Source organism: Diospyros lotus, chromosome 3 (genome assembly GCF_014633365.1).
Source record: "Diospyros lotus cultivar Yz01 chromosome 3, ASM1463336v1, whole genome shotgun sequence".
NCBI classification, from domain to species: domain Eukaryota; kingdom Viridiplantae; phylum Streptophyta; class Magnoliopsida; order Ericales; family Ebenaceae; genus Diospyros; species Diospyros lotus.
Genome location: NC_068340.1, coordinates 8,863,618 through 8,888,887, shown reverse-complemented (window position 1 = coordinate 8,888,887; position 25,270 = coordinate 8,863,618). Strand labels below are relative to the sequence as shown.

The 25,270-nt window shown below is 36.5% G+C and overlaps 2 protein-coding genes across 2 annotated transcripts in view; both read right to left on the bottom strand.

Annotated features, from left to right (window-relative positions):
* Positions 1-23,344, bottom strand: part of LOC127797019 (double-strand break repair protein MRE11-like) — a 53,111-nt gene extending 29,767 nt beyond the window's left edge. The window contains 19 exon segments of the mRNA XM_052329461.1: positions 1,524-1,601; positions 1,981-2,094; positions 2,369-2,451; positions 8,520-8,580; positions 8,739-8,801; positions 8,905-8,982; positions 9,116-9,187; positions 9,283-9,345; positions 9,461-9,568; positions 9,648-9,750; positions 9,920-10,011; positions 10,106-10,174; positions 10,261-10,348; positions 12,102-12,133; positions 19,338-19,428; positions 21,344-21,501; positions 21,951-22,086; positions 22,645-22,684; positions 23,001-23,344. Of these exon segments, the coding sequence (XP_052185421.1) occupies positions 1,524-1,601; positions 1,981-2,094; positions 2,369-2,451; positions 8,520-8,580; positions 8,739-8,801; positions 8,905-8,982; positions 9,116-9,187; positions 9,283-9,345; positions 9,461-9,568; positions 9,648-9,750; positions 9,920-10,011; positions 10,106-10,174; positions 10,261-10,348; positions 12,102-12,133; positions 19,338-19,428; positions 21,344-21,501; positions 21,951-22,086; positions 22,645-22,658 (1,503 nt within the window). The 5' untranslated portion in view covers positions 22,659-22,684; positions 23,001-23,344.
* On the bottom strand, positions 13,337-19,282 carry LOC127797018 (uncharacterized). The gene is made up of 2 exons (XM_052329460.1): positions 14,344-19,282; positions 13,337-14,229 (listed from the first exon to the last, which is right to left on the bottom strand). Exons 1-2 carry the CDS (start codon positions 15,308-15,310, stop codon positions 13,373-13,375), a joined length of 1,824 nt encoding a protein of 607 aa, XP_052185420.1. The 5' UTR covers positions 15,311-19,282; the 3' UTR covers positions 13,337-13,372.
* Positions 23,345-25,270: the final 1,926 nt, after the last annotated feature.

Sequence of the window (25,270 nt, the reverse complement as noted above, 5' to 3'; positions counted from 1 at the left end):
CTTTGGTCAGATAGCCCATCTTGCCTTTCCCTTTAACCACAAGCATAACTAATTGAGACCATTCACGAAAATTGGTTCCATTGAGCTTATGCACAGTTATTTGGAGAGTATGGCTATCGAGAGCTGTTGTAGAGACTGGAATCTGATGATTCCTAACCTGGGAAGGAGGATCAGAGGCTAAACTCTCACTTAGTGTAGAGTTCTCGGCCATCGTGATGATAGCTGAGTTCTAGTTGAAGTAGAACTTCCGATATACTGCCACAAACCGTGGTTCTGATACCATGAAGAATTTCGGTAGAAACTTGAATGAAAACTACCATAATCTATTAGTTCAATGGTAATGGAACTTTATACACAAAGAGTCCTAAAAATGGTTAACTTTATCTCCTAGATATCAGCCCATCTATCTCCTAAATATTAGCTAACTTATCTCCTAGATATTCTCCTATAAAATAGGGAAAGATTACAACTCAATTTACAGCTAATATGATAATCTACAACCTTTAAATTCTGGAAACCTTCTTCTTCCGTGAGATTATCTTCCAAGACTCCTAATGGATTACAACTTCTTCCAACAGGTATTGTATGTTATTATTCTATATCATTCTTGTGATAACCTCCTTTCAGATATCCTATACTAGCGAGACTATCCAGGAGTGGGCCAGTACAGCATAGACTAGATCTTCCTTCTTTGGTCTAGTTCCTATAATATGGCTAATCTTCCCTTTCCCTTTCAACTGGGACCATTTAAGATAATTTCTTCCAACCAAAGGGCAACATTGATTTGTTGTAGTTCTCTAGACAGCTAGAGTAGCATGGGTGTTGATGTTGCCTTTGTGTCATGGGAACTAAATTCATTACTGGTGGCTGACATTTCTAGTTAATGGGAAGGCCTAAGGAAAGAATGGGACATAAAGTACTATCGCAGCAATGAAGGCTGCTAGTGATGGTTGTAATAGCAGGCAAGGCTGGGCAACAATGAAAGCTGTTGATCATAGACTGTCAATAGCAGCAAAAGGGCAGTCGGAGAAGAAGGCTCGAAAAAAGAGTCCTAGGGTTTCTTAGGCTCTAATACCATGTGGAAAAATATGGCTTACTTTCTCATTGAGCTAGAAGATGCATATATAGACATAGGATGTCTACTGACTATGGAAACAGATCTCCTAATTGAGTAATCTTCTATTGATAGTAACATAGATATGATCATATCTTAATTACAACTTTTAAATCTACAGAATATTGGTTAATCATGCAAATAATCAAAGCCTTGACTCACGACAGAGAGCATTAGAATAAAGAAGATATATAGAGGGAATATGAGAGAGAGATTTAAGAAAATGGAAGAACCTATGCAAAAGAAAGGCCTTAGGAGATCGAAAAATGGGAATAAAAAAAGCAGTAGGAAAAGAAGCAGGTAAGCAACATGAAAGAAATACACACATCTTTCCATTAGAGAGAACTTTGAGTGCCATAATGATAGCTTCACAGTAACAAATTAAAAAATTAATGTTTCAGCTGCTTGCCTCTAAGCATTCCCCAACTTTGAGAATCAGATCTTCCTCCTCAAATTTCGCAATTCCTGAGTCCTGAGTAATTTTATTCTGCCAAGTAAAGATGATTTAGTCATTATTAGGCAAATTCATATGGATAGGCAGGCATGTCCAAACAACCAAAAACATAGCTGTGCTTATCCATCCAAATTTAGGAGCACATATATTGGTGTTCTAATAAAGACGTTCCCAATGCATGAGGCTCCCCGCTTTACGAGGATTGGGGGGGAAGGTTGTTTTTCTACACAGCCTTACCCTTGCTCTGCAAAGAGGCTGTTTTCACAACTTGAATCCATGACATTTCAGTCACAAAGGAGTAACCTTACTGTCACTGACAAGGCTTGATCTCATATATTGGTGTTCTAATATCAACCCAAAATCTGAACACAAGCTTCTTATAGCAACTCAAGGAGCCAAATAGAATACGTACACGTGTTTCTTCAAGGTTGTACTTCACACAAGAATGGAAAGCCATTTTGTCATCCTTGTTCACAAAATTTTGCAATGCAACATCCAAATCATTAACTGGAAGGATCTCCATTTTCTGTAAAATTGACTGATTAGTCAGAGATCCTGGAATAGGAACAAAAATAACTAAGCTCTGGACTGTGATCTGTAAATTTTGCATTGTTATTTCTAATTATTGCACATTCAAAACCAGAAACTCATGTGCACAGGGGAGAGACCTAATGAGGTCCTAAAGATAACTCATGACAACATCACATGTTACTCTTCAACAAAATTATTCAGAAGAATCTAAAGGCATAAATTCTTATTGTTAAAGAAAGAAAGCAAAATATCATAAGTTAATCAAGCACCAGATTATTCTCAGCAACCAATGCCTCTATATTTTGCTGATTTAGTTCTTCTGGTCGAAGCCATTCAGCATCACCAATTGTAGCTACAATCCAAGAAAACCACAGATGTTATTCATCACAATGTAAGAACAAAATAAAACACTGACAAGTGATAATATGAGGGGCCCTTAAAAGGTAATTAATATAAACTGCACCCGAAAAACAAAATTTTAACAAGTATTTCAAATCCCTGAGGCTAGACATAGGAGAGATCAGCAGTGAGAAAGCTTCAGGTTACACGGTTCTCGTGGTAGCTAAAATTATTTTAAACAAAGTTCCACTCACTACAGTTGATTAGCTATAGGACCTTTAGAGTCAATAACAAGTCAAATTACTTGTAACGCCAATCTTGTGCGGGAATCAGGCTAATCCCACATTGGAAGTCATTGGAAGTTGCAGAGAGAAGTCTTTATTATGTAAGATTGAAGCAAAAAACTCAATTGTTTTAAGCCCATTTGGATGAATTCCAGTGATTCTTACTTATAGCATCCAAATCAACCCATGCAATTGATCATGTGGACAATTTTATGCGTGCACTCATCTTACATTAGCAAATCATTATTGTGAAATTTCTTCCTCTCAGAATTCTCATTGTTAAACATGAGGAGTGCCAATCTGGAAATATTTCAAGTTCTCACCAAACGCCTGGAAGTTGGGGGCTACTATGAAATAATTCTGACCTACCCCACATCAAAAGTTGTGTAGATGGAGATCTTCAATATTGTCAAATTCTTAACTATGCCTTTCAATAACATTATCAAAATTATTACATGTATTATTAGAACATATTGATGCAGAGGACCGTGTGACCGACTCACTGTTCATAGAGTAATCTCCATCCACATCAAAAGTTGTGGATGGAGATCTTGAATATTGTCAAATTCTTAACTACACCTTTCAGTAACATTATCATGATTATTAAATGTAATATTAGAAAAGAGGGAGGGTGTCTTGTCGGCGGCCTTGTCCAGGCTGAACTTTCTTAAGGATTCTTGCCGTATTTGGGAAACAATTCACTGGCAACATCCTGGATGAATACAGGCAGATTGAGATGTTGCAGAACATCAATTGGAGTTCGAATGCTTTATCCCAGATGATGCCTGATTTCCTTGGCGATTTGCCCAACATTCAGTTTCTTGATTTGTCAAGAAATGGGTATACTATAGAGATTCCATCAGCTTTGTTTAAGAATTGTGGCAAGATCAAGTTCATTTCCCTTTCACACAACAATCTTCAGTTTCAATTCCTTGTCCAGTTGCAAATTGCTCACCTAGATGCAATGCAAGGCACACAGAGGAGCAGCGCTATGTGCCTCATCACCACAGTGGTGCAGTGCCTTTCATGAGGCACTGCCTAGCAACACGAGGCACATACCTCATGCACCTTGTATGTATAAGCTATTGAAACCCTATTTCTTGTTGATTTTCCATATTAGATCTTATTTCTTGTTAATCTGATTCCATGTTCTTGTATTTCAGTGACAGGCAAACCTAGTGGTGAAAGTGAGGTCCACCAGATCTCCCACTTTCCTGGATCCTTTGGAAGTAATGTTCATTCGCTGTAGAACTAGCATGTGTGGGCATGTGGCCTAATCTCCAGTGACCTGTTTCCACCTACAAAGTTGCCAGAAGCAGGCGGCCACCTTCTTGGTGACCTTTTGTCTATTAGCCTACATGAAATTGTGCTTGTTAGTTGCATACCGTGCATTCCCTGTGTGTTCTGCTCATTTTTCTTTCTTTCTTCTAATTTCTTTTCAATTTAGAATAAACTAATTTTTTCTGTAATGTTTTTCTTTGTTTTCTACTCTATTTTTATTTTCTTTCTTCTAATTTTTGTTGCAATTTAGAAGAAACTGATTGCAAATGAAACAAATTGTTTTCTATAATTGTTTTTCAATGTATGCTCTACTGATTTTTTTCTCTTCTAATTACTTCTGCAATTTTAAAGAAAATAATTGCTTTTCTGTAATTGTCCTAGTTGTGTGTTTTGCTGCAATTTTTTTTTCTTTCTTCTAATTGCAAAAGAAATTAGAAGAAACTAATTGTTCCTCTGTAATTGTTTTTTGCAGTGTGTTCTGCTATAATTTTTGATTTCCTCTAATTTCTTTTGCAGTTAGAAGAAACTAATTGCAAAAGAAAATAATTGATTTTCTACAATGATATTAGTTGTTATTATAAGGTTGGTCATTTGTGATTTATTATTTTATGAGTTTGCAGCTATCTCCTTATAGGTATATATTGAAACTATTGGTCCCTTGACACAATACAATGGCAACTCAAGAGGGGGGGTGAATTGAGTTGATAAAAATTTAGGTCTAATTTTTTTATTTAAAATCTCTTGATTAATTTTTATACATAAGAATACTTTGATATATAATTGTATATTCCAATAGCTTTGGGATGAAAATTTAAATGCTCAAGATTCACCAAAAATAAAAGCAACAATGCACACAACACATATAGTGGTTCGGCGATCTCACGCCTATTCCACTCTCCTAAGGTATCAACAACCCTTAAGGTTCCACTACTCTCAATCACCTTGAGATTTTACCGTAGCTAACCTCGGAAACTAATATACCTAGATTTTGTAATGGTTCTAGGAAACCAACCAACAACCACAATGATGAAGTTTAGGTATTACAACAATGTCCACCTTTAGACAACACAATGAACCACAATAAGATGCAAAGATACAACTGTAATATAAAATACAACTTAGATCGAACAAATACAGTTGACCTCAAGCAGATTTGCAAGATGGCTTTTCGATTCCTTGGTTGCAAGAGCTCCAAGAACAGTTGAACAGTGTAGATCCGTGAACTTGAGTGCTTCTTGAGTAGGCTTTAAAGATTTGAGCAATTGCTTGCTTTTCTTGGAGGATAGATCTTGAGAGAGCACTTTTTCATTCGTTGTTTCTCTGGACAAAAGCTATATATTTATATGGAACAAGAAACGAGCAGAAATCGGGCTAAAAATACGAACGTTGGACCAAGACAGTCGACTACAACTTGAAAGGAGTCGACTTCCCTTCAAAGGGAGTCGACTGTCGAAACATAACTCTCGGCTATGTCGACTCTGTTTAATCCGAGCTTCGGCTACATTGACTGTGGCTAAGCCCCAGTCGATTGGCAATAGAGGAGTCGATTTCTCCCATATGGGAGTCGACTTTTGGTCCAGAAATTTTGAAACACTTAAAGAAAAGCTATACAAACTTTATAATATTGCATAGCTTTAAATACAGTATTATAAAGAAAAGCTATACAAACACTTGATAGAGTGGACTTTTGGTCTACTCTCTCAAGGTCAAACCGACACTTGAAGTTCCACTAAAACCAACCACCACTAGATTTCTACACAAGAACATCTAGCAAACTTGTACACCCCGAGGTTTTCCCCTTAGCTCGCCCCGGAAACTAATACAACAATACAACAACAACACCACCTATATTACAATAGGCTCTAGGATGCCACACCACAATCCAATATAAATAAATCAATCCTATGTCCAACACACTTGGACTAAAATGAATATCAATACAACAACAATATACAAGGCAAATGAAATAATACAAGTTACCAACAAGAAGAAAACTTCTTCTTTGCCTTGAGGCTCCAATGGATAGATCTTTGAAGTTCCTTGGGCCTTGGATTGCTTTAATTGAGTGCTTGAGAGCTTGGATGTGCTTTGGAAAGATAGAAAATGGTAGAGCATTAGTCTTCTCCAGATTTCTCTTCAAGATATATATAGTGGAGCTCCCAAACGACCTGCAACGGCTCCAAAAATCCGACCGTTGGAGTCTGGCAGTCGACTGTTCTAACCGACAGTCGACTCCACGACACCCACAGTCGACTCTCATTCGCCTACAGTCGACTGGCCAAAATCTACTCTCGACTGGCCAAAATCTACTCTCGACTACCTCAACTCTACATAAACAATGCTCGGCTATGTCGACTGATGCATATCCACAGTCGACTACCATTTTGACTTACAGTCGGCTATCCCTCACCGGAAGTCGACTCTCAGTCCAAATTTTCAGAAAAATAAAGATTTGCTTTGATAATACAATACATGGCATGAATTCATTACAAAATATTTACATTTCTTTAGTTCAAGTAAATGTCCTCATTTTATTTTATTTATATTTTATCTTTTATTTACTTTAATACATAAATGTAAATAAGAAAGTACCCCTCATTTGGATTCAATAAAAATATCTAAAAAATCAAAATCCAAATCAATAAGAAAGTAAATTTTTGGTTTTAAAACAAAGTCAGGATTTGGTGACTTTACCACTTCCAAAATACATACTTTCTATTTCTTAAAAAATTCATTAAAAATCATTTTAACAATAATAAATATTAGCTATCAAAATACCGAGAGTTAGCTTTCCAATATGAAAACATTTTCTTATATATTCCCTTATAGTGTGCTAATATTCTACTTAGAACAAATAGCATTTCTTGGTTTATTTTGATACACAAAATACTATAATACTTAAAATATGTTATCCACCATAAGATATATCAAAAATTCATTAGGAGATTTAAATACACCAAAAATAGTTTTACTAAAATTATGTTTTGTTAAACATCAAAATACACAATAGGTTGATTGGAGCAACTTGGCTCAACATAAACAAAATGGTGTATAAGATTATTTTATAAGCATTTTGAATAAATGTGTGCCTCATGTGTGTGAGGCTTGCCCTTCACCTTATGCCTCACCCCTAGGCCCCTAGAACTCTTTGTGCTTCAGTGCACCTTGTGCCTTTGACAAATATGCTTCTTGGCAATGACTAGTTTATCAATGGTCTACTTGTCCTTGTGGAGGAATATGCTAACTGGGACGTTTGAAAGCAGCTTTCAGTGTGTGAGAGCTTTGAGAGCTTGGATCTTGGCAACAATTTGTTTACTCAGTTGGCTCCACTGGGGGTTCTTGGTCTAACAAATCTTTCACATTTCAACATTTCTGATAATGGGTTGAGGGAGAGATTCCAGAGACAAAAAATTATGGTGAGGGATTGGAAATTTTGGATGTTTAGGGGAGTCAATTGGACGGGGAGATCCCATTCCAGCTGAGTTTGGGAAGATTTAATATCTCCAGGTTCTTCATTTGCATAATCTTAACCTCATTGGCTACATTCCTGAAGATACTGGAAACTGGAAGTTTCTTCTTGAGCTGCGTCCAATAACACTCTTAAAATATTCGCAATTGTAAGATCTTCCTCCTTTCTTCCTTACAATACCACTGCCAGCAACTTTTCTCCAAATAAGAGAACAGATTTGCCTTCTTTTTTCATATCTTTTGTAATTAGAGTTAGGAGTAAATTTAACTTAATTTGATTTAATTTAAAATTCTCAGTGCCAAAAACTACCAAAGGGCTGTTCAAGCAAAAATGATCCCTAGGGACAAAAACAAACCACGGGCTCTGAGGGTAATTTACCCAATATTGTAATCTAATTTAATTACTCTTAATTATTTAATTAGCCACTAATCCCACTTTCATAAACCTTAATCAAAATTAACAAAATTTATATCATCAGAATCCTCTCACCATCCCCAACAACATATTGAGAGTGCAACTAATTATCTTTTCATTTAAGCCCTTAAATAAAATGAGGCATGTTAAATCCTTTACTAATGGCACCTTCTTTGATCCTTGTCACACAGAAAAAAGTGGCCTTGGCGAAACTAAAAGTTGTTTTTAAAACAACTGAACAAAACAAATTGGTGTATTCAGGGTTTTGTGAAAATAGTGGAAGTGGATTCCATTTTTTAGGAAACAAAAACACTTATCCAAACAGCATTTTTTGTTTTTTCAAGATTTTGAAAAAAACTGAAATTGCAATGAATTCAAATAGGGTCTTACAAACTACAAAGTGAAATTCAGTTCGGTAGTCTACAATAAGTAAAATTTCAGAGAAAACTGTATCAACATTTTCTTTTATTTTATTTTAACAAGTCAAGAAAGGACCAATTGTTACATAAAGTAATCACTTAGGCACAAGAATACATACCTGAATGCCCACAACAGATAGATATTAGGTTTGTGGTGAAAATTTCATATAAACTATAAAGTACAATACTAACAGCCAGAATAACAAAGAAGTACCTTCACTGCGACCTTTCCGTGTAGCCTTTGAAAATATAAAGATATCCTGGGGATTTGCAACCTACACAATCTTGAGATAGTCATTCACCATTAGGAAAAACAGGAAAAGCGTAGAAAAATAAAAGGAGAGAAAAAAAAAAAAGCACCCCTGTATGAAAATTAAAAAAAAAAAAAAAAAAGAAGGGACAGTCTTAGCAAAATTAATAAAACATGCAGTACCTTTCCCACATACTTTTGCCCAAACCTTTGAGGATTGATTGTCATAAATCCAGAATAATCAACCTATAAAATCAAAGAACAAGAAGGTAAAAAGAAGTGGAGGAAACACATGCCAATTGGGAATATCATCTTCAATGTAGCATCATTTGACAAAGGAAATGTTTACCTTCACTCGGACTAGTGGAAGCTTCAGCTCTGTTAGGTTAACAGCCTTTTGGCTAGATTTTTCTATTAGGTTTCTGACCTAAAGCAGAGTAAAAGTATTAACATACAATTATAAAAAAAAATAGTACCCTGGCAGTAGAAAATGATAACACAAGCAATTAATATTTCTGACTAATACAAGGATAAAAAGGGGGAAGAGGAAGAAGGTTTACCACTTCATCCAAATGTTCAAGAATTGAATTTTGGTCATGAGGATCAATGTTAGGTTCGTCTTTCAACACTACCTGTATCATGAAATTAAGCCATCCAACACAAGTTATTTAATTAAGCCATTCAACACAAGTTACTTATAAAATTAAAATAAACAACGTCAATTTACCTCGGTATATTCGAAAGGCCTCACTGAGTTCAAACATATCTTGGTTGGGCGATATTGATTTCCCTGTATATAATTCATATACAAAAACACAATTCGGTAACTAAGCCAAAAAATTCCTGAATTTTTAAGAAATAAATCAACTCCAGAATGTTTCATTTAAACATTCCCAAAAGACAACCTTGATTTCTAAAACAAGTACATGTTTTGGTTTTGATTCTCCTTCAATTAGTGATGTTGCAACAGAAGAACCTGGTTGAGTTATGCGGAAACCCATGCCTGGAATTTCCTGTTAAGGTTCCAACAGCCTTGAATGAGATACCTCAAGGAAAATTGAATTGAAGAAGAAACAATTATATTATTGGTACCTGAGGATCAATAAGACATTCATGTTCATGCCCGCACACAACAAAGTCCAGGAACCGAGGCAGGAAATGCTCATTTATTGCATTTTTAGGATTTGTTTTAACTCTGCAAGGCACATAAGAAGCAAGATAAATAGCAGGACGCAACAACTATAAATTTCTAATTGAAGACCACACAAGCTCCCATAAGTTGTGATATTATTTGATTTTCTAAATAAATAACAACAGGTCTCTTCATGCATGATGCAATAATATGTCAAGGAATTCAGCAAAACCTGTTCTGATGAAGTACTAAAATGTTGAACCAGTCTGATACTTGACATCCATCTTGAGCTTCAGGTCACATCCACTGGACAGAGTGAGGTGTCTGAGGTTTAAAAAACAACACAACTAAAATTTAAGTTCTGCTGAAGTTAGTTTAGAAACATCACATTTGAAAAGCATTTCTTCCAAATGAACACCTGAAACATTCTATTAAGTCGTTCATCTCTAATGTTTCCAAGGCCATACAGAGCTACAGAAGTTGATCCCTACAATTAGAGTTAAAAATAGCTCCCTGAAACTACTCAAGTGGTCCAAACTGATGGCATTTGACAAATAAAATCTAAATATAGACCTTCCTAATGAGAATGGGGTTGAGAGTAATTTCCCCAACACCAGAACCTCCAAGAACCATTTTGCCAAAATAATTCACAAGATTGCATAAAAGATGGAGAAAGGGATATATATAAATTAGCTAAAGCAAGAGAAAGAAAAACAGGGGATTTAAATCAAGTGAAATGCATAAAAGATGAAAATCAAAATGTATTAGTGAATGAGGGAGCGATTAAGGAGAGATGGAAGGAGTATTTCACAAAATTATTCAATGATGATGGGAGTTAGGTTGGGATATCTTAGTAACTCCGAAGGGTACGTGAGCTATACATTTTATCGACACATAAGCCCAAATGAAATAAGACAAGCATTAAAAAAAATGAAAAATCATAAAGCGGTGGGACCGGATAATATACCAATAGAAGCATGGAAATGCATGGGAGAAGAGGGCATCTCCTGGCTAACGAAATTATTTAACGCGATTCTTAAATCAAAAAAAATGCCAGATGAGTGGAGAAAGGATACTTTGGTCTCTATATATAAGAATAAAGGAGATGTTCAAAACTGTGAAAATCATAGAGGAATTAAGTTAATGAGCCATACCATGAAACTCTGGGAAAGAGTAATAGAACAGAGGCTCAGAAAAAAAATAGAGGTCTCGGAAAATCAGTTTGGTTTCATGCCTGGTAGGTCAACAATGGAAGCTATATACCTACTAAGGCGCCTAATGGAAAGATATCGGGATCATCAAAAGGACCTACATATGGTGTTTATAGATCTAGAAAAGGCTTATGATAGGGTCCCTAGAGAAGTATTATGGAGGGTTTTAGAGAAGAAAGGAGTCCGAATAGCCTATATACAAGCCCTTAAGGACATGTATCATGGTGCAGAGACAAGGGTCAGAACATGCGGAGGGGATACTGAACCGTTTAAAATTACAATAGGATTGCATCAAGGTTCTGCACTAAGTCCATACTTATTTGCTTTAATAATGGATGAACTCACTAAAGATATTCAGATAGAGGTGTCATGGTATATGCTATTTGCAGACGACATAGTGTTGGTGGATGAAACAAAAGAAAGAGTGAACACTAAGCTTGAGTTATAGAGAAACAATTTAGAATCTAAGGGATTTAAATTAAGCAGAAAGAAAACAGAATATATGGAATGTAAATTTAGTAAGAATGCAAGAGTGGAGGATGTTATAATAAAATTGGAAAACCAAATCTTACAAAGAAAAGACCATTTTTGATATTTGGGATCAGCGATTCAAAAAGATAAAGAAATTCACGAGGATGTCACACATAAAATTAAGGCAGGCTGGCTAAAATGGAGAAATGCATCGGGGGTGTTATGTGATGGTAAAATCCCATTAAAACTGAAAGGAAAATTCTATAGGACAATTATAAGACTAGTTTTGTTGTACGGCTCAAAATGTTGGACAATCAAATACCAACATGAGCAAAAGACGAGCGTAGCGAAGATGAGGATGGTAAGATGGATGTGCGACCATATAAGAAAAGATAAAATTAGAAATGAAGTTATTCGTAATAAGATAGGAGTAGTGCCAATAGAGGAGAAGATGAGAGAGACTAGACTAAGATGGTTTGGTCATGTGAGAAGGAGACCAAGAGACGCTCCTGTGAGTAGAGTTGATGAAATTGAACAATTAATCAAAAAAAAAGGTAGAGGTAGACCTAAGAAGACTTTGAGAAAGACATTAAAGTTTGATATGAAATGTATAGACCTCAATGAAGATATGACAAAAGACAAAAATACATGGAAGTCTAGAATTCATGTAGCCGACCCCACATAGTAGGATAAAGGCTGGATATGTTGTTGTTGTAGTTCACAAGATTGCATGCAGAAAGGATATCAACTGCTGAAAGGTTGTCCTGTTGCAACATCAGAAAACACCCATGAAATAGTCTTAAGGAAAAAAAAAAAAAATATGACCAATTATTAATTTCACTAAAATTTGAAAGAGAAATATTAGATGGATAGAGTGGGCAAGAAATATGGTTTCTTGCATAGTTTTGAAAGGCGTGAGGCGCAAAAGCTCCTGGAGCCTGAGGCGCGAGGCGCGCCTTTGCGAAGCGAGGCGCACCTTTTAGGAAAAAAACTCAAAATCTTGTAAAATCATAAACAAATATCAAATTATCAATAATAACACATTCATATCATTCACAATTCATTATCTTCAAATTCTATAAATTAACAACATCAAAGTTAATTCATTCATCATGCAAATTCTAAACTAGAAACATCATCAAAGTACAAACTTAAAGTCTCAAACTCAAACAAGTACCAATTATAATACAAAGTTCTAAACAAACACATAAACACTACAAGTCCACAATCAATATAAAGAAGTTTTTTAATCAATCATCATCAAGGAGATCATCAACATCAAGGTCAATATCTTCATCATCCCCTTCAATCACCCCTTCATCTTCTTCTTCATCTCTCAATTCTTCTCCCTCTTCCAAGTCTTCATCATCTTCGGTCCCTGCCTCACTTTCCTCCTCCTCTTCAATCTCCCGAGTTACTTGCCGCTTTGAAGTCGAAGCCGAAGTTGATCCCGATTGTGATCGAGTTTGTTTAGTTCTAAATTGATAACTAGGCTCTCCAACTCCTGCAGCCACAACAACATTACTCCATGTTAACCCATCCCCAACGTCATCTGGAAAAACAATTTCATCATCTTTATCATTCTCCTCATCAAGTTTTCCAGTCAACCATTCATTGCTTTCATCAATGTGGGTCAATATGATAGGGTCAATGGTATCACGCATTTGATACCGACGCCTCAATGCTCTATTGTATTTCACAAACACCAAGTCGTTTAAATGAAGTTGATCAAGCCTGTTTCTCCGTTTAGTATGAAGCTGCAACAATTTATGCAAAAACATACTAAGAAGTAAGAATAAGTTACATGAAACAAACCAACTACTAATAAAAATTGTAAGTGTGCACTTACATTTTCAAACACACTCCAATTACGTTCACACCTAGATGAACTACAAGTCAAGCTAAGAATTTTAATTGCAAATTTTTGCAACGTGGGTGTTGACATTCCATATGAAGCCCACCATTCAGCTGTCCAATAAAATTCATGGATTAGTTATTATCTATTATCTAGAATGATTATATATATATAATGTAATATATATATATATGTGTGTACTTGGTGATTTATCAGCTCTCTTTCTAATAGCCATATAGTTTCCAAAGAACCCATCTGCATTGTTATACATCGAAAGCTCAGCATCAATTTGGTCTTGAACCTTTACATCTGGATTTAACTTTCTAATGCATTCATATAAGCCAGTCATGATCTCTGGATCTATACGTTCAACCTTGTAGAAATATTCTGGGTTCAAGTACCAACCAGCTGCGTACAAGGGGCGATGAAGCTGAACATCCCATCGATTATCAATGATCTGAAAAATGGGTGCATACTTCTTTTCATCCCCATTAAAAGAGTTAGAAATCGCTTCTTTGGCCCTATCCATGGCCTCATATATGTATCCCATAGTAGGCTTCTTCTCACCATCCACTAAGCGCAATACACGCACCAATGGACTAGCCACCTTTAAAGGAAATACAACATTGTTCCAAAATGAAGGCATCAAAATCACTTCTACAACCTTTTTAGCCCCCGTTTCTTTTACCCACTTGCTTGTCATCCACTCTTCGGAGGTAAACATCCTTCTAAGGTTGTTTTTCAGACTATGCATCCTGCCCAAAGTGATAAAGGCAGTTGCAAACCGTGTTTTTGCAGGCCTCGACACCTTTTTCTTGTCAGTAAATCTTCTAAGCATGTTTACTAGACCCGAATGAGTATAGATATAGCTATTCACCATAACAGCTCTCTCAAATGTCTTCTTCATATTAGGCAACTTGAAAATATCTTCCAACACTAAATCCAAGCAGTGCGCTGCACATGATATCCAAAACAACGTAGGATATTTTGCCTCCAAAAATCTTCCTGTTATTATTTAGAGTGAAATTAACAAGATATTAGTAAATAATAAATATCTAATGAATATTCAAATTGTTCTATTTATAAACATAATACAAATTACAAAAATGAATTTCATACCTGCTAAAACATTGTTTGAAGCACTATCGGTGACCACTTGCACCACATTTCTTACTCCAATCTTTTCCACACATTTACTTAATAATTGAAACATCTTTTCCCCAGTCTTTGAATAGCTAGAACCATCAACAGACTCCAAAAACATACTTTCTTTAGGAGAATTGACTAAAAAGTTAATCAATGTCCTTTCCCTCTTGTCTTTCCAACCATCTGACAAAATGGAAGATCCATATTTGGCCCACGCCTCTTCATGATCTTTCATCATTTCACGAGTGGCTTCCACCTCTTGTTTGAGAAGAGGAACCCTGACTTCATGGTAACTAGGCGACTTCACACCCGAACCATACTGACCAACTGCTTCTATAAATACTTTAAAACTATCATATGTCACTGCATTGAATGGAATGCCTGCATCATACATCCATCGTGCAAAGCTTCTACAAACTCGAGCTCTTAACTCTTTTTTTGCAAAATCATGCTCACCCAACCTTGTTTGCTTTCCTTTGCCCTTGCTTTTCAACACATTAACTTCTGGGTCTTTAAGAAAAACATCAAGTGGACCCTTTTGTGTTGGCCCTTTAACACTACCAACACTACCAGTACCTGTACCGCTTCCACTTCCAGTAGATACATTGGGTCTTTTTCTACTTTGAGGCAGCGGCTCATCATCATCATCATCATCATACCCTTCACCAAATTGAAGATCATCATCTAACAATGCTATATTTCGCTCATCCCTTCTATTTTTCTTCTTTTGCATGTACTCTCCAATTTCTTCTTTTACTGATGAAGGACATTTTAGACAAGCTTTAGTATTCCTAAAACCGCCCACAAGATGTTGTTTCGCCCGAAATATACCACCTTTTGTTACTTTACGACAAAATTTACATGTGGTGGTATTTCTATCATTAGGATCAGCTTCAAAATAATTCCATGCAAAGTTCGTTTTGGAAGTGGTTGACGACATTTATTGGGCTGTTGCAACACAGTTCCAAACTTCCAACTTCCACAAAATTCTCCTAATGATAGAAATAAACTATAAAGACTTAAAAGAGATCAGCAACCAGCTGCCAACAAAAGAAATTAGGCAAGAATGCAAGAAATAAACAAATAAAAAACAAGTAAAAGAACTTACAAGATAGGAGAAGACCGTGGGCAACCTTAACAGCTTCAACTTGAAGAGCAGATGAGAAGAGAGGCGAGGAAGAGAGGAGAAGACCGTGGACAGGAGAATAGAGGAAGAGGGCGCAGCTGGCTGGAGAGGAAATTAACAAGCTAGGAGGTGGGCGTGGCTGGATAGGAGAGGAAGAGAGGAGGTAGGCGCGGCTGGAGAGGAAAGGAAGAGGAAAATCAAGCCGAACTAGAGAGGAGAGGAAGAGAGGGGGGGGTCGTCGCTGGAGAGGAAGAGAGGATGGGGTCGCGATTGGAGAGGAGAGAAAGAAGAAGATCGGGCCGAGTTGGAGAGGAAGAGAGGAGGGGGTCGCGGCTGGAGAGGAGAGGAAGAAGAAGATCGGGTGAGTTGGAGAGGAGAGGAAGAGAGGAGGCAGGCGCGGCTAGGGCTAGAGAGGAAGATCGAGCGAGCTGGAGAGGAAGAGAGGAGGGGGTCGCGACTGGAGAGGAGAGGAAGAAAAAGATCGGGCGAGCTGGAGAGGAGAGGAAGAGAGGAGGCAAGCGCGGCTGGGGCTAGAGAGGAAGAGGAAGATCGGGCGAGCACGAGCAACGAGCTGGAGAGGAAAGGCTGGAGCGGTTGGATGCTAGAGTCGGGAGGAGTGAGGAGCGATTGGGCTGCAAGATTTAGCTAGAAGACCTAAGTTTCATGAGGCGCGCCTCACGCCCCAGCGCCTAGGGGCGCAAGGCGAGGGCCTCGCCAAAACCGCCTCGCCTCAGCCCAGGCGAGGCGCCTCGCGCCTAGGCGCGCCTTTGATAACTATGGTTTCTTATAGTTCAACTTATCTTCAAATGCACAAGTAGCAACACCAATGAGTTGAATGAGCATTGTGAAAATCAGAAACACTGTAACTTTGCGAACAGAAAGAGGATGGACCAAATAGCAAAACAAGGAAACTATGTTGAAGGCCATTGCTACAATCAAAAACAAAAGCAAGTCCTCTTCTTTAAAGACTTAATGAAAAGAACTAAAAAATCAAACGAAATTTTCACTATCGTGACACTTGATCTACAGCTTGAGAGGGTTTAAGCAGCAAGCTCAAGCAAGGGAAACAGGTAGTAGAATGCTGCAGTCTTGCAATGTGGGAAACTAACAAGGTTATGCCAAGTGGAGTACCATGGTGTAGCAACCACAAGATGTACGCATTGCACATTTTTAGCAATATAAATATATCTTACCTATATATTTAAAACATTTCGACATTCAAGCATGTTTTGATGCATTTTTCTTGTGTTGATAATACAAAGTTGTAACCATGTATTGTTCCATTTACCTTTTCATAATGGCAGGTAGATATCCACAAACTTGACATCACTTGATGAAGAATTAAGTAAAAAAAGAAAAGCAAGCTGATGGGTGTAACAAAGTAGGTTAGACAGAATAGTTTAACCCATAGTTTCTAGGAACATGGTATGTTCATGGAACGGGTATGGGTTACATTAGTATGCCAATTTTGTGGTAGATGAGATAGGTTTAATTTTGATTCATTATTTCGAGCTGTTGCACGCTTTATAGCTGTACCCAGGTCGAAATTGGTTGGATTAATACTTTGCTATTACAGAAGCTATTTTGATCATTTTGTCTTGGTTTTTTAATGTTCTTGTAAAACTTTATGCATTGAAGAATTATATGCAAACAAAGTAGGTTTTAAATATAATTCAAAATGCAGAGAATCTGGAAGAAAGTAAGGTAGGCAAGCTTTATTTTATCTAGTTTTATTTGAAATTTGAAAATTATTTGATTTTAAGTTTCTTCCTTAGCTTTAAATTATTTTAGCTGACTTATGCACTGTTGGGATACCCAAACTTGGGGATCTAGATCACATTCCTCATGATCCTGAGACATGAAAGAACCACAATCTAGAATGCCTGATCTAGATCATGGTTCCAAGGGGTGAGGAGTGAACCCAGTAACTATGGTTTAACCCATTATTTCTTATTTGACGCAAAATAAACTTGTTCACTTTTCTTTAACCACAGCATGTCAAGGGAGAAAATAAGGTCATGCCATGTGTGGGAATGGTATACAAAAACAAAATGGTACATATCAAAAAATTTTAATCAATATAAATATTTGTTTCCAGCATATTTAAAAAGTTTTGACACAGAATGTTTAACATATTTTTCTTGTGTCATACAAAGTTTGAACAATGATTGTTGTCCACAAACTTGACATGAAGTAAAAAATATCAAACCAACGGGTGTCACCAAGTAGTTCCAAGGTTGGACAGTTAACCTGTTACCCCTTATTTGTTATTCCAGTGCAAGATATACCTGTCCAGTTCACTATAACTTCGTTTGGTTAAGTGAAAGTTTATAGATCTGCCTTGGGAAAGGTGGACCTGGCCAAGATCCACAAGTGTAGTGTGTTTGAGGAGAGAGAGAGAGAGAAGAGGGGGGGGGGGGGGGGGAGGGGGGGAAGTTAGCTTTTTGACCCCAGGGAAAAATGATCATTTTGACCACAGAAAGGACGAAACTGCCCAAATGAAAGAATTTTAGGACGAATTTGGAGAGGCACTTGAAATAAGACCATGATGAACCTCAAAGTTGAATAGGTGAAGGTTCATGGTCTGTCAAAGGGACACTTGGTGAGATCCCTTGTTTTGTGTGCCAACTCATAAGGGGACCCAAAATTCAAGGTAGTCAAACAGTATAATTTCACAACAAAATTCAAGGAGGGACTATTGAACTCAATAAAACGAAAATAGAAATGAAAAAGAGAGATTCTGAACTTGGAAATCACTCCCATCATGACACCAGCACTAGCTAACAGTGGCCAACTTCAAATTGATAAAACCCCCCATCAAACGGTCTTCTGATGTCATCAAATTTGACATGCAACCTCTTTGTGCTAAAATGGAGCTATGCTTTGTCTAATTACTGAAATATTGAAAACTCCAACAAAGCTACTTGTATGATGACTCAGCAACCTGATTGCTAGGGATGGGGGCATGCTCAGTTTTCATTAAACATACATTTAAAGCAAAAGACTACGGGGCTGTTTAGTTGTGGAAAACAACCACAGTTTTCTAGAAAATTACTCCACATAAAATGCAAAATTAGAAAACTTGTGCAAATACAAAATATTTTCAAACAGAGTGGAGATTTGGCAAAAAAGCAGTTTTCCATATTAAACTACACTGGAAAACTCCTAAAATGACTTTTATAAGTTTTCTTTAATAACATGCAGATTTGGAAAATGTGGCGTTCCAAAAACTTTTCCCCAATCATCTTCATCTCCTCTTCTAATACAAGTTACACAAAAGAAAATAAAACATCTCTCCTTTTCTTGAACATATTTTTCAAATTTTTAGATTGGAAATTAGTTTTCTATATGTCTAACATTCAAATGTGTTTTTCAAATATTCTATGGAAAATGAAAAGTAAAGATAAATCATTTTCCACAACTAAATAGCCCCTAATATACCATGAATAATGTTAAATTGTTAACTATTGTTCCATCTAAAAGCTTAAGCCGGTAGGTAGAGGATTTTTATCTTTTATATTATTATTTTTATAATCAACACAACCCCTCATGTGTGCCCAAGTTTTTACTGTATAATTGATTCAAACACATGCAACTATTTAAATATTGGGTTAGCCGAGGGGTTTGAAGTCAAGACCTTTGTATACTCTAGTACCATGTTTGATTGTTAACTCCCATTCCATCTCAAAGCTTAGGTTGGTAGAAAGAGGGTTAACTTTATCTTTTATACTATTATTTTTACTCTCAACATATAATGTATAGGAATTGTGACTAGTGGTAAAGCATGCTTAGTAAATATACTTCAGCAGAAATATGCATCCTCAAATTGCATAATCCATACCACCCCCGCTGGATCATCATGATTTCCGTGAATACTGAACACTGGCAAGCCAACATTGAAGTGAGGGTCTTCATAATTTACATGACCAAATCTGTCAAGATCAAAAGGTTTGTTAGACCAATTCCCAAATTTTGCACAACGTATATAAAATTCTACATGCTAATTTACATATAGATAAAGAAAATATGTATAAATTGTATGCAAAAGCAAGGGATAAAAATAAGGGATCTGAACCAAATGAAATTGGGGTGGGGGGGTGGGGGGTTAGTGAAGGAGAGATGGAATGAGTATTTCTCAATGGTTATTCAATAAAGGTGGAGAAACAAGTGTTAACAAGGGAGTGTTGAAGGAATTAAGGCTTGTTGACGTCTTTGTTTGTGTTGCTGTTTCAGTTTGTATTCTGTTAAGTGTTGGTTTCAGTTGTTCAGTTATACCTTAGTCCATGTATTGTAGCTATTGTGTTTTAAGTGTTATTAGGAGGTTAAGCCTGTCATATTAATAGGCTAACCTCTCTGTTTTGTGTTTAATTGAACAAGGCATTATTCTGGAATTCACTTTCTTCTCTTATTGTTTCTTTCAAATCTTTAATCAACATTACAAGGAGCACTGGAATTTGATTCCTTGGACGGATTAAAAAACTCTCAATCGCACCCACTCACGAATGAATCAACAGAATAGAAATTACAAGAACAATAACAGAATTGAAAGTATTAAGAACAGAAAATAAACCACACAAGAACACCAATTCTTTATCCTAGTTCAGTTCATTCTTGGAATGAACCTACATCCAGCCTTCAAACACCCACCGAGAGCAGTCTTCTTTTATTGAAAACAATTAGTACACAGCCTACTCGAGTACAATCTTGCCTCTCACCCGAAATTACAAAGGACTACCAAAACTCTAGCCTTTTCTCTCAATTGAACAGAATGCACTCGCAAAAAGATATGTGTGTCAAGCGCGCCTACCCCCTGCCCCTTATTTATAGACTAAGTGGGCGGACAACCCAATACAAATGACCAGGTTTGATATTATTGGTTTTACCCCTCAACTTAATAGAAATTACAATTGAAGAAAAAACAGCCTATCTAGTATAAGATGCTTGACACTTGGCTGCTTTCTCCCAAATCCTAGACTTTACTCGAGGCAAACCTTTAACAACGAGTATTATGTTGGGGACTAACTCTGAAGAAAATATCATTTACATGTTTAATTGACATATATGTCCAAATGAAATAAAGCCAGTACCAAAAAAGATAAAGAATAGTAAATCAGTTAGATCAGATTACATAGCAATAGAAGTATGGAAATGCATGGGAGAAAATGGCACTTTTTGGTTAATGAAATTATTTAATGTGATCCTTAAATCAAAAAAGATGCAAGATGAGCATAATCGAAGCAGAGCACTTTATTGCCTATTTACAAGAATAAAGGAGATGTTTAAAGTTGTGGAAATTATAGAGGAATCAAGTTAATGAGCAGGATCTGATGGCGTCTGCTTTCAATGACAGTTTGATTCTCGCTAGTTGAAAAGGCTAGATTGGATTTCCCCGTGAGTCAACTTTGAGTTCCAGCAGTCCTTAATCACTGCTTAAATTTTAGTCTATATCAAACTTTAGGAGAGAGTGATTAAGCAAAGATAAAGGAAAGAAATTAAGGTGTATGAAAAATCAATTTAGTTTCATGCTTGGAAGGTCAACAATGGACACTATATACTTGTTGAGACACCTAAGGGAAGTTATAAAGGTAAACAAAAGGATACATATGGTGTTTGTAGATTTAGAAAAAAAAAATGAAAAAAAAAAAAAACTTTGACAAAACATATTTAGCAACTAAGGACTCAGTCAAGGACACCAAGTTCTTGCTTAAGTCACAGCATCAACAGGCAGCTGAACAGCCAAAACATATTTAGCAACCCAATATTGGAGTACCAAGTCAAAGCAGAAAAAAGAACATAAATTATTTACCATCAGGCATAATTCTATCAAGTGCAAAAGTAAGAAATTACGAGTTTGCAAAGTTCACAGTCTGATCGCTGACAACTTGGAATTGCACTGGTTGATCATTGAGGCAATGGCGACGAAGAATTTCAATGGCTTTCACCAATGTTGACCTTGAGGGCTTATTCTCATGGAAAAGGTCACCACCAAGGAGTAAGAGATCCACCTGATGCCAGGATCAGACAGTTTGATGTATGATTTAACATGCATAAAATTTGGATACTCAGCAACTACCATGCAAAGGTATGATAGGTAGTCTTGGAAAATAAAGCATTATATTTATAGCATTCTTTAGCCTTTGAACTTAAAATTAGAACAAGCTTGTTCAAGTGAATCAACATGTATTCTAAAGAAGAAAAAGAAGAGAAGCTGTATATAAACCTGTTGAAAATGAAACAATTATGAATTGCAGTAGAGGCCTTAGAGGAGTTCATCCAACAGCATTTGAGAGAAATTGAAGGTGTCCTAGTAGATGCATGTAACCAAAAAAAACTAATAGGGTCGTGATAACATAAAGTTGGCATATAAAAATACATCACCTAGCAATAGGAAAATATGAAATCTGAAATCTAAATGCTTATGAAGGCCTTAAGCACAAAGGAAAAAAGAAATCACCTGCTTTTGCTCTGCTAGGGAGCATATCTCTTCAAATGCCTGGAATGAGTCATGCCGGAGAATTTCATCCTTCTCCATATAACCCAGATGACAATCTGTGGCAACAAGTATCCCCAGTGTATTTGCAACATCCTCCCTAAAATTTTATTTTCCATTATAAACAACAAAGGTTTTTCACGCTACATACGAACCAAACTATAAATGTGAAAACTTATTCCTGTGTACCATAAAAAAGAAACATACACGGATGATTCAAAACACGCATGCAAATATTTTCCAGTACATCATCATTCATTAATTCATGTCCTACTATTGTTATCGGACTGACAAGAATAGTGATATTCTAATCTCTTCTACCATTGGATGCATACAGAAAATCCAATAGTAAACAAAAGCCCTGTGTTGGTTATTCATCAACCCATGCATCAAAAAGAACATTTTTGATTATCAACAATAGCCCTTAGATAAACCAGAGATACCTATATGCTAAAATACAATCCACTTGGGTCATTTGGATGTACTAAACATAACTTGCCACGCTAGCACAAATGCAAGAATATCTTTAAACTATTTAGTTCTTAAGTCATTGAGAGCAACATAAGAAGTAAAACATGACTGAACTCTTTCTTCAGCTTTAGCCAGCTAAATTGTAATGAATGCATTCAGGCATCTGCATTTTCACAACCAATCTTACCTTGGAGGAGCCATAACAACGAAGTTTTACCTCAATTGCCCTACAATAACATATAAGTAAAATATCATTAGCAAAATATCACTAATCATGGATTCTGAAAATTTGTAAAGTTTGAAATTATAAAAGGGGAAAGATGAAACTACAAACCAGTGAAGAAATTAGGAAATCCTTTCTATTAGAAAGGAAGGGAACTAAAATCAGAAAAACCCGGGAACAGTATATACTAAAAATGGAAGCAATAGCAAGGGGTCAGAAGATAAGCCCGTTATCCGTATATGCTATAAGCATTCAACTGACTCTGTTTGGTCGGAACGAATTCGAAAAAAATGAAAAGAGAAAAGAAAAGAAAACGGGACCTTAAACCTCAGATGACATGAACCAATCTCACATTGACCCCTTCCGTGGAAGCCATTTGACAGGGGATCTATCTGCCTATTGTCAGTGGTCTTCTTCTGCGCTAGTTAGGTTTTTTTTGGACATAAACCTAGCTGCAACTTCTCTCGCAAAGAAATTTACTTCATTCAAAAACAAGTAACCAACGGGATTTCAATATGATTTAAGAAAAAGTAGTCCAAGGCCAAGCTCCAGAACCCTCACGATGAGCAGTATTATGGACTCTGCGATTTTCCGTAACTAAATTATGCGATCTTAGCATCCATTTGGACTCAATGAGGTTTGATCATCCAACCCCTTCAAAACAAATTTCAAAGTGCTAGCGCAACCAACACTAAACACTGGAAGCCTTATTTTTTAAAAAGATTTTATACATAAAATTATATAATAATACAAGCAAAATGAAAAAAAAAAAAAAAATAGCAAGCATAAAGGGATTTTTACCATGACTTATTATTCTGAAATTATTTTTCACACAATCATTTTTTTGAATGAGTTAAATACCATTTATTTGCAAAACGGAAGAAAATAATACATGAAAAATACGATAAAATATATAAAAATTCCATCCCCGAACAAAGGCGAAATATTTTTCGTCCTTGATTTCGTCTCTGAGTCCGTTTCTAAATAGAGGCAAAATACATTCCATCCCTAATTTTGTATCTAAATAGAGACAAAAAATATTTCGTATCTAATTTCGACTCTAAAAAAAGAAGAAAAACTTGTCTTTGATCCCATCTCTAAACAGAGACAGAAAATATTTCGTATCTGATTCCATCTCGAAACATAGACAAAAAACTTCTATCTCTAATTCTATCTCTGATTCTGTCTCTAAACAAAGACAAAAAATATTGTCTCTGATTCTGTCTTTAGATAGAGATAGAGGGTTTAATATTTAAGATTTAGAGTTTTTTTTTAGTAAATAAGAATTACATTAAATGAAAAATCGCAAAGCGTCTATAGCTTTAATTGGGGCATATCATGGGCCTCACAACAAGGGAAAGAGGCAAAACTACTTAACAATTAAAGAAAACCTCAACATCAAGGAGAAAAAATGGATCCCAAAACAGGGATGTACAATTGTCATAAGCAGAGGTTAGAAAATGATCAACAAGACTACAAAGACCTCTACGCTTGGAAATGAACACCGGTTGCAATCAGCAAAGCAAGAGAAGCCATAAGGATTATACTAGCTTTGGTCATCCAAAGTTCACTGTTGTGTAGTCAACCCCGGATACTCACTAGAATAATCACTCAAGACCAAGAACCATCAATTCATAAGACCTCCCTCAGAATTAGATCAGAAAGCTCACAAGAGGTGTTGACGCAAATTGTGAACCCCCTAACTACTCCCTGAATGAACAGTAAGGATGCATGAGCATAATCAAGAGTCAACCACTATTTTACTGTGAAGGTTAAACTAAGAGCAAACTATCAGCTTCAAGTTACGATGTGATACGACTTAGCAAAGTAAGGCAAATTGGTCGGTCAGACGCTCTAGAAGTGTTGCACAGCACAACTCAAAAGGGAATTGGGAAAGGGGAAGGTAACCAAATCATGCCCACATGGCACACTAAACCCGATGCACCAACTGGGACGAGAAGCACTTCTACTCCCTGAAACACTTATTATTCCGCTCTCATAGGTTTAGGGATTAAGATTTATGATTTGGGATTTTGGGATATGGAGTTTTTTGGGTTTTAGGTTTAGGGTTTCCCAAATTAAAAAGGGAAAATTAGACAAGCTAACACTTTTAACAATGGAAAATTAGGCAAGCCACAACTTTTGACAATAAATATTTTAAGGAAAAATATGAGAAAATGAGGGATGAGTTTCAAGTATAAATACCCCATTTCCATAAGTTTTTCGTGTTTTGAGACTTCTTGCGCTAAGAACGCAAGATCTAACACAAACTTTCAAAAAGGTCAGGTTTCTCTAACTTTTCTCAAAAGTCATTTTTCCGTTAAGAGGCAGAAGCATTAATGGCCTATTTATAGGAGAGGAGGACAAACCCTAGTCTAACTAGGGTTTGGAATCAAGTCCATCACGTTTAGGACGTGCTGGGCTGCAGCCAAGGCACGCGGGTCGTGCAGGGCGCCCGGTCACTGGGTCGCGCACGTGCGAGCGAGCCCATGGGCTGTTAGGAACCGGGCAACCGTGAAGATATGATTCTGCCTTAATTGATCCGTAGAGCCGCAAACACGAACTCCTCCAAGTCGGTCCACACGATCGG